We start from the raw sequence: 10,393 nt of genomic DNA, 5'->3' as shown, positions 1-10,393 counted from the left end.
CCCAAAAAGACTCATGGCTGTATTAGATCAAAAGGGCGCTTCTACTAAATACTGAGCAAAGGGTCTGAATACTTAGGACCATGTGATATTTCAGTTTTTCTTTTTTAATAAATATGCAAAAATGTCAACAATTCTGTGTTTTTCTGTCAATATGGGGTGCTGTGTGTACATTAATGAGGAAAAAAATGAAATTTAAGGGGGTCTGAATACTTTCCGTCCCCACTGTATATGCAGGACATGGCACAGGACACAGAAGCTTTTTTTCACATTAGATTTCAATTTACATGCAATAAACAGCCATTGTGTCATTGATCAATGTGTATAGCTCACAGCAGGACAGTGGCTAAGTGGTTAGCACTTCTATCTTGACAGCACTAGGGTAATTGCTTCGAATCCCAACCATGGCACTACCTGCCTGGAGTTTGCTTGCTCTCCTTGTGCCTGGGTGGGTTTCCCCTGGGTACTCAGGTTTCTTCCCACTCTCCAAAGAGTTGCTGGTAGGTAAATTGGCCCTAGTATGTATATGTATGAATGTGAGTTAGGAACCTTAGATTATAAGCTCCTTGAGGCCAGGGACTGATGTGAATGTGCAATGTATATGTAAAAGTGCTCTGTAAATTGACAGCACTATATAAGTACCTGTAGAAATAAATTTGCCACAATTCTTGAAAACTTAAACCTCTGATTAGCCCCAGATGTCTGATCATCCCCAATTACTGTACCTTTGGACTACAGATCAGCCCCAATTTCTGCACCATCAAGCACAAGGGTTTTACATTCATACCTGCTGCAACTGGCAGTTCCACTCAGTGGAAGAAGAGGGTAGGTGGATGAGCCTCCTCATGTAACATTCACAGCCCCAAGCTGGCCTATTCTGGTATTAAGAGGAGAGCTTGCACCTGAACACCAGTGACATCAGGCTGGCCTCAATGAAATGAAAAGTCAAAAAAGTGGATGGGTCAATGTTGCAGAGGGGCAGACCAGGCTTTGCAATTTACACCTTAGTGGGCTGTCAACTACAGTTTATTGCAACAGCCCTGTATTTTTAAGGAGCAGGATGCTATGGTCGTCAAGCTGGCCAGTCCAAGCCTATATGCGTTCTGGGTGCCACTAAAAATTATATTGCATGACTTTCCTGGCATGTGATACTTAGGTTGCCTATCTCTCACATGGAAAGTTTTGGTGCTCCTTCTTTTCTTTATAATTGTCAAAAAAAATATATAAAAAAAACAAAACAAAACATGAAGAAAAGTTTTAAAGCGGTTTACACGGTATAAAGGAAGTATTGGTTTCCTTTGTTAAGCACATATTTGAATAGGAAGTGGGAGTTAAAAAAGATTAAGCACACTATAAGTATAACTGCCCTTACTCCAAATGGATTTTCTACAAAGAGGTACCTATAATAGAGTCATACAATTATGACTAACCAAACATCAGTGGCAGATAGCCCCCTCATTGTGTACATGGCAGCGGAAGCAGTTATTGGAATATTTGCTATTATGGGGAACGCTTTGGTGATCTGGGCAGTGAAAAAGAATCCAGCTCTGCAAGATACAACTTTCTACTTCATTGTGTCTCTGGCCGTAGCTGACTTGGCAGTTGGAGCTGTGGTTATGCCTCTGGCCATCACCCTGACCCTGGAAATACAAATGTGCTTTCATGCCTGCCTGTTTATTTGTTGTGTGATTATTATAATGACAAATGCATCTATTTTATCTCTATTGGCCATAGCTCTTGACAGATACATGAGAATTAAGGTACCAAACAGGTAAGATGTAATACATTTTTTCTTTATTTAAATGACATTTTCAAGAATATGACACATTTCCAAGCCTTTAAATTCTTCTTTACTAGTTTGCCATGGTTTACTGAACTTTGCACATAATTATTCCATATTGCACTTATTGCCTAAAATAAAAAACGTTAATCAAACATTAATTTTTATTTGCATGTAAAAAAGCAATACCTATACCTTAATAAAACCTATATTAAAACATAGAGGGTAGATACATTTATACAGTCACTATTGCCAATGGATGTGCACAGTTACAATTTTATATAAAATCTAAATATAAGGATTTGCTATCAACAAATATACAGAAAAACTTAATTTATAGGCAGAAATGATGTGCAAACCAGAGGTGTTTCAACATAGGTAAAGGCTGTAAAATGCAGTGGTACAGAATGACTCCAGAACCCCAAAGCTCCCCAAAACACGGTAATAGAAACACAAAACCTATATCTATGCCAAAGGGAAAAGCCAACATGGCTCTGACATGATGGTTGCCAAGGTTGGGTTAGAGAAAACTCCCACTTAGTACAAAATAAAGAGGATAATATCCACCTGCACCTGGTCAAAAAAAAAGATAACACCTACCATGCAATTGTCTCAAAATCTTTCACACACTGTGATGTATACAATCCCATATATCATATATAAGTTTAGTGCACACAAGTTCATAAGTCATAGGTTTTTCTTCTGCTTCAAAGGTGATCCCATGTGACAACCAAGTTATCCAAGAGGATAACATCCACCATGTGTTTCAAACTACTGTGTGGGTTGCCGCTCACCTCTACGTTTTATCTATATTCTCATATAGATCAAACAAAATTATTAACACGCTTCTTTTTAAGTGCTAGGGTCTCTGATATCACTCCCATTTCTCCTCTCCAGATATCTCCCATGGTGTAATCATATATAGCTAAAAATACTCTTCATAGTGTAAAATCGTTTTTATACTTTATTAAAAATCAACAATTTTACACTCACATTTAGTGGGTAAAACAAGTGCAGCAAGTGCAGTGTGTTCCACTATGGAACGTTCAAGTGATACTGAAGTGACGTCACCGGGCTCCTCCAAACACGTTGTGACACAGCACATGTGACATCATCAGGGGTCAGGGATGATGATCGGAGTAAACGAATGAGAGTGCAGGCATTGGGTGAGAGTATGGATGCGGAGGGGCTGTACAGATGCATTGGTGAGAGCTAGAGAAGGAGAACTGCAGCTGCAGTGTGCGTAAAGTAGAGGAGTGTAAGTGTAGTGGGTTCTGAGAGGGTGTGGGTACAGGCATTCTGGCTGCTGAGAGAAGGAGGGCTAAAAGTGTGGGGGGTGCTAAGAATAGGAGAGTACAGGTGCGGTAGATAGTGAGAGAAGGGGGGTTGCACACATGGTAGGTACTTGTTGAAGGGGAACTGCTGATGCAAAAGGTGGGTACAGGCACGGTGTGTGATGACAAAAGAGGGGCATAGTGCATGCTAATAAAAGGGGGTGTACATAGGTAAAGAAGAAATGTGAAGGTGTAGTGCATGGTGGAGGAATGGGTTGCTACCTCAGTATGTGGCTTGACAAGGGGGGGTTGCAGGCATGGTGAGTGGTGAGAGAAGGTGGGTGCAGACACAGTGATAGGTAAGAGGAAATAAACATGTAGTGGCTGGTTATAGAAAGGCAGTGCGGTGGATAGTAAGAGAACACTGAGGCAATGTTGAGAGAAAGGGGCCAATGCCAACAGACTTTAGTCAGACTGGCCAGCGGTAGGCAGGGCTTTATAGGATTAATTAATTAGGATTCACTGCTGTTGATGCTTTTATTTTCTGTTGTTGCTGCTGGGCCAGTCTCGTGTCTCTATTTTGACTTGTTTTGTTCTGGCCAGAGGGGAGTCAATAACGTGTTTGGTCACAGGTGCTACTGTTTGTTACTGTACTCTTTGTTACGTAAACACCTTTGCTCGCCTTTTAAATAAAGCCCACTGAAACATTCAGGTGCCACTCCGATCTGTGAACAGGGCAGATTTCAACTAGGGTTTAGCTGAGTATTTAACATGAAATTAAGTTTGGACTGAAGCTAGGCGTGGTTTGGCGAATCCTGAACTTTTGGATGTGCATCGGGAATTACTCTGACAAACACCCCATGATGCATTGCAAGAGCCATCGCTGGCCAAAATTTTGCCAACCCCACCCCAACAACTGTAGCATTGAACAGGCAAGTTTTGCTGGCTCAGCTGCTAGAGCACAAAAAAAAAAAAAATACAGCTCCATGGCCAGCACCTAATTGCCAGTTTGGCAAAATTGCTGGCTTTACAATTCTTGCTTTTCCTGCTTGAAAGTGGATTCTGCCCCCTTGCGGGAATTTTGCAGCCTGTGCTGTACCGCTGTGGCACGTTCCTAGACACCATGTTTTTGCCTGTAAGACTGTCCCTTCTCTTCACCATCATGTGCCCACTAGAGGACTCTGCTGGCTACCAGGAAGGATGCAGAAGTGGGAAAAACGCTGGGATTTGTTCAGCTGCCCTGTGTCCTTATAGGTGCTGGTGACGATGCCAAAGCTGTCCCCTCCACCTCCTCCTCCTCAATGCCCTCTTCTTCTGAGACTTCCTCTGATCCACCATTCCTCCTGAAGTGTTCCAGAGCCTTTTCTATAGCTCAGGCTAAAATATGCCAAGCAGCGCTGCAGTTGGTATGCCTAGGGAACAGGAGCCACATTGGAGTAGTGATTATTTCAGTTTTGCAGGGGCAAGCCCAGAGGTGGTTAACCCCACGGCAACTTGTGCCAGGAATGGTGATGTGTGACAATAACACCAACTTGCTGTCTGCTTTCTGGCTAGGAAAGTTGATACACATGCCTTGCTTGGAACACATCTTCAATCTAGTTGTGTAACAGTTCCTGGATAGGTAGTCAGGGTTACAAGGTCTTCTATGGCAAGCCAGAAGAGTTTGTAGCCACTTCAGGTGGTCCTACCCAGCCAGCATTCAACTAGGCAAAATTCAGCAGGAATTCCATCAGCCCTCAAACTGTCTGATCTGTGACACATCCACCTGGTGGAACTCAACTTTAGCCACACTGCATGGACTGCACATGCAGCACAGGCCGTTAACAAGTACGTTGTCCCTGTGCAAGTATGGCACTAGGACAGGCTCAGGGGAGCTGGGCCTTTTTTCCCCAAGCCAGTGGCTGCTAATACAGGACACATGCACTATATTGTCACCATTTGAGGAGGTGACAAGAATGGTGAACTTTGTTAATGCATGCATGTGTTCCTGCTGGAGCACACACCTGGCATCATGGACGGGGCAAACAAAAAAAGGTCACTGCCTCCACCTTTAACTAGTCTTCACAGCAAGGAGCACTGGAAGGGCAAACGCATGTCAAATAAAACCAAAGAATTTCCAAGCTCAACTTACCAACCAGCCTGCGACCAACCAAATTAACCTGTCTAACAGTATGCGTTAAAAACAGGGGTTTAGTTGCACACATTTGCAAATAAATGCATAAGCTGCAGGCCACGGCAAGGCACCCTGTATCCTGCAGACCCTAATTCTAACTTTGAAGAGTCTCCACAGTGGGAGCACATGTATTCTAATGGATAGATGAAGGGCAGATGACTGGAGGGAGCCTGTCTAACAGTATGCGTTAAAAACAGGGGTTTAGTTGCACACATTTGCAAATACATTGACATATTGGTCAGGCAAAGCACTGACACCTTTGCTGGCATTGTGCAATGTGCTGGGTGTTCAGTGTGCTCCTGCGCCTTTAAGGAGGGTTGGGCTCCCTCCAGTCATCTGCCCTTCATCTATCCATTAGAATACATGTGCTCCCACTGTGGAGACTCTTCAAAGTTATGCACACACAGTTGGACTTTTCGTCTACAAAAGTCCGACGGACGCCGACGGACAAAATACGGCTGACAATCCGATCGTGTGTGGGCTTCCCCGGACTTTCAGCGGACTTTTCCAGCCGCAAATCTGACGGACTTTAGATTTGAAACATGCTTAAAATCTTTACGTCGTAACTACGCCGGACCCAGAAATCCGCTCGTCTGTATGCTAGTCCGACGGACAAAAACCAACGCTAGGGCAGCTATTGGCTACTGGCTATCAACTTCCTTATTTTAGTCTGGTGTACGTCATCACGTACGAATCCGTCGGACTTTTGTGTGATCGTATGTAGGTAAGTCCGTTTGTTAGAAAGTCTGCCGCAAGTCCGCCAAAAGTCAGTCGAAAGTCTGTCGGACGGGCTGTCGGACTTTTGTAGACGAAAAATCCGACCGTGTGTACGCGGCATTAGAGTTTGGGTCTGCAGGATACAGGGTGCCTTGCCGTGGCCTGCAGCTTATGCATGCATTTGCAAATGTGTGCAACTAAACCCCTGTTTTTAACGCAAACTGTTAAACAGGTTAATTCGGTTGGTCGCAGGCTGGTTGGTAAGTTGAGCTTGGAAATTCCTTGGTTTTAGTTGACATCATGGACGGGGCATTCGAGACAGGGCAGCAGAAGGAAGAGGAAGACTTGGCATCTCAGGGCACACTCTATCCAGACATTCATATTGAAGCTTATGATGTGGCAGTCTTCCATGAATGGGTTTCATCACTTCTAAACCCTGAGAGTAGTACATGGCTGGGAGGAGGTAATCCACATCAACCATGAGAACTCGGGTTCCTCCACCTCCGATGGTGCATGAGATCCTCAAGGCACCAGACCAATAAAAGGACCCTAGGATTTATGGCATTAAGGAGAGGGACCATTACTGGTTGGCAACCCTCTGTGATTTGCGTTACAAGGGGAAAGTTATAGAGCTCTTCCTGTCCTTGCAAAGGGAGCAGAGGATGAAGCATCTAGATCAGGGGTCTTAAAACTTTCTAAACAAAGAGCCAGTTTACTGTCCTTCAGACTTTAGGAGGGCAGACTGTTGGGAGTAGAAAATGTCCTGGCATCAGTGGCAGAAAACAATGCCATCTTTGGTGTTAGGAGGATGATTAGTGCCCCATTGTTGGTTTCAGTGAAGGGAATAAGGCCCCAATGTTGGTATCAGTGGAAGGAACAGTGCCCCATCGTTGGTGTCAGTGGAAGGAACAGTGCACCCTGGTTGGTGTCAGTGAAAGAAACAGTGCCCCATCATTGATGTCAGTGGAAGAAACAGTGCCCCATCATTGGTGTCAGTGGAAGAAACAGTACCCCATCGTTGGTGTCAGTGGGAGGAACAGTGCCCCAACATTTCTTGTCAGTGCAGGAACAGTGCCCTAGCATTGGTGTCAGTGGGAGGAATAGTGCCCCATCATTGGTGTCAGTGGGTAGAATAGGGCCCCATTGATGGTGTCAGTGGGTACAATAGTGCCCCATTGTTGGTATCAGTAAGCGGAATAGTGCCCCAAGGGCTGAATAAAGCAAAGAGCCACATCTGACCCTCAGGCTGCAGTTTGGGGAACACTGATCTTGAGGATGCTCTATTTCCAGAGGCTGGCAGGATAAAGTCTCATGGACAAGTTGTCTCAGAGCCCTTTGTTGGTGAAAGTATGAGCAAGGGTTGGGGTGGTTAACGAAGTGATAGAATATGACAATTCCCTGTTTTTAATCCAAGTGTCCTCCGGGTCCTGGTGTATGACAAATATGCTATTTTGACCTTTGTAGTGAGTGTCAATACTGGAGGTGAGCGTTTGCACTTTGGAGGACGGTAGAGGTTTTTTCACTTGGAGCACTTCTCATTACAGCAAAAGAGTGGAATTTTGCACAATACCAACCTTTATAACATGTATGATTTATAGATACAAAATTGTACATGCACTATTTTGCCCAAGGAGTGGTGGTAGCATAAGGAAGCACAGTAAATGCTCAAATCCCGAGAGTTCCCATACACCCATGTACCAGGGAGCTCCATGCACCCCCTGTGACCCATAAAAAAAACAAAAAGATAAATGAAGAAAAAATTAAGCAGAAAACAAATCTCAAAGCATAACTAAATATATTGTAAATGTACATCTAGGTGAGGCATTAACGCATTAAAAATCCATTAACAATCCACACACTCCTCACACAGAAGCATGGCATTCTAGCAAAAAGACAACAACCAGAAAATACACCAGTTTACTTGAAAAGAACTCATCAGATCAATTTAAAGAGGAAGTAAACTCATTTTTTCCCCCTTTTTTCTTACCTGCAAAGTAAAAGTATAATGTACTAGTATGCATCGCATAGAGGGAAGTTTAACCCTCTTTAATTTCTGAACAAAGAATTAAAAACCTAATATTCTAAAAATGGTTTATAAGAGATCATTTTGTTAAGCCCTATTATGTCGCCCCCCTTTCCACCCCCTCTTTCATTACAAGGTCTTGTAAACATCTTTTGATAATAAATGTGTCACTACCCCTGAACTAACCACTGCCTGTATCGGGTCCTCCTGTCTGCAGCAACGATGATTATTGATGAGTCGAATGTACCTGGGTTTTGGTTCTGTGAATATTATTGATTGTTTGGATCCAGAATCATTTGAATTTGAATACCAATAAAGTCCATGATTCTTTTTTCCACGTCCGATATTTGTGTAGATAGAATGTTGTGCCCCTTTGTTTGTTTGCCCCTTTGTTTGCCCTGGCAATGAACCAATTCCCTCTTAATCAAATATATGTGGAAGCCCCGTTGCCTCATCAAGGCCCCCCTGTTTAGGCTATTTAGTCTGAGTGTCTCCATTGTGTAGCATATATAGTTGTGGATAAATAAAGGGTAAATCTGTTTTGCACAGATCTCAAAGGAATACACAAAGCTGGCCAAGATTCAAATAATGGCTCTTGAATACATAGTATTTTTGTTTTGCCTTTATTTTAGCATTATGGCTATTACAGAACTGACACAGACTATCCAAGACAATACAGTACATCTATATTGCTACTTCATGACTCAGGCCGTGTACACACGGGCGGACTTTTCGACCGGACTGGTCCGACTGACTTTCCGACGAACATTTGACAGACTTTCGATGGACTTTTGAACGAACGGACTTGCCTGCACACGATCACACCAAAGTCCGACGGATTCGTACGTGATGACGTACGACCGGACTAAAATAAGGAAGTTGATAGCCAGTAGCCGATAGTTGCCCTAGCGTGGGTTTTCGTCCATCGGACTAACATACAGACGAGCAGATTTTTTGACCGGACTCGAGTCCGTCGGAAAGATTTGAAGCATGTTTCAAATCTAAAGTCCGTCAGATTTTCGACTGGAAAAGTCAGCTGAAGGTCCAATGAAGCCCACACATGATCAAGTTCTCCGCCAGACTCGGTTCGTCGGACCAGTCTGGTCGAAAAGTCCACTCGTGTGTACGCTACATCATTTATCTTACCACAATTCTGCACTTGTGTTGGTTACACATCCTATTGTAAACTGATAAGATCTCAACCTAAAGTGTACTTACACCTACACGTATCAATTATCAGCACTGCACATCAAATAACTACCAAAGCAGTAAAGCATCATGTATAATGATACCAAAATAGAAAAGTAACATCACTGATGCAGCTCAACCAATCCTAGTCATAATCATAGCTAAATATCAATGCTAAAGTAAAGCATTCTTTATAAATAACAAACATACAGAACAAGGTCAAACTTGGATTATTTAGTGCAGTATACATATGATACAAAAAAAAACTAAGTGACAAAACAAGCAAAAGAAACCATGGAGAATAAAAGCAAACAAATAATGTTTACAATTTGCACCAAAATTGATTAACATAAATCACAACCATTTATAGCAATAAACATTTTTTTTAGATAACTGTCAGGCTGTTGTGGGAATAAAATGAATACCAAATAGAATACAAATGAAAATAAATGCCACAATTGCAAAAGCATAACACAGATTTTTTTAAAATAATAACATAGCAAAAACATAAAATAACCAAATACAAACATAACCTGGCAATTTTCTTATAGATGTAATTATACAGTCCCACAATCTATTGACAGAAGTAGAAAGTGCATCATAAAAAAACCTTGCAATTTGCCCATGCAGGGCAAAGCAGCAGGGATCAAGGTCACTTAAAGCATTTATTACCCCTAACACTGCATAATCCTGATATGTGCCTGCTGTACCAAGTAGATGTATGAGAAATTATCCTGTTCTTTTTGTATGTTTCCTTTGTGTGAAATCCCTGGTGTCCCTGCCAGTTCCTCTGCTTTCCCATTACAAACTGACCCCACTAAGCAGGAGAGCACACCGTGGTCAGTACTCTAGCTATGCTGGGAACTCAGTGTACACTCCTCCGATGATCAGACTTGTCCTGACACGCCCCCTCTGCACTGCCATTCACTGGCAAGCTCAGTGTGCTGCTGCTCCCCTCAGCTCTTATGCAGCTGAGAACAGAGGGTATGAGGTCACTTATAAAAAAGGGAAAAAAAGTATTTATAATGTTGTTTTCTTTCTATACAAAAATGTTTTCTGTTCATTTCTATTTCAAACTGAATGTGTTGATTTACAAGGTGATCGTTTACAATCACTTTAACTTCCCCTCTCCCGGTCAGCATATTCTCACCTTACTCTTTTTCTCTGCATTGTTCTGCTGCTAAGATTGAAGAGAATTATAGTTGGTACTTCCACCTATGAGTCATCATGTGACTCACTTC

At 42.7% G+C, this 10,393-nt stretch overlaps 1 protein-coding gene across 1 annotated transcript in view; it reads left to right on the top strand.

The window, feature by feature from the left end:
- The first annotated feature begins 794 nt into the window (after positions 1-794).
- Positions 795-10,393, top strand: part of LOC141128451 (adenosine receptor A3-like) — a 30,596-nt gene continuing 20,997 nt past the window's right edge. The window contains exon 1 of the mRNA XM_073615744.1: positions 795-1,768. Coding sequence (XP_073471845.1) covers positions 1,419-1,768 — 350 coding nt within the window. The 5' untranslated portion in view covers positions 795-1,418. The remainder of the gene's footprint in view (positions 1,769-10,393) is intronic.

The sequence above is a fragment of the Aquarana catesbeiana genome, linkage group LG02, assembly GCF_042186555.1.
Source record: "Aquarana catesbeiana isolate 2022-GZ linkage group LG02, ASM4218655v1, whole genome shotgun sequence".
In the NCBI taxonomy this organism is placed as follows: Eukaryota; Metazoa; Chordata; class Amphibia; order Anura; family Ranidae; genus Aquarana; species Aquarana catesbeiana.
The sequence above is the reverse complement of the archived record's forward strand: the minus strand, read 5'-3'. Positions and strand labels throughout refer to the sequence as shown.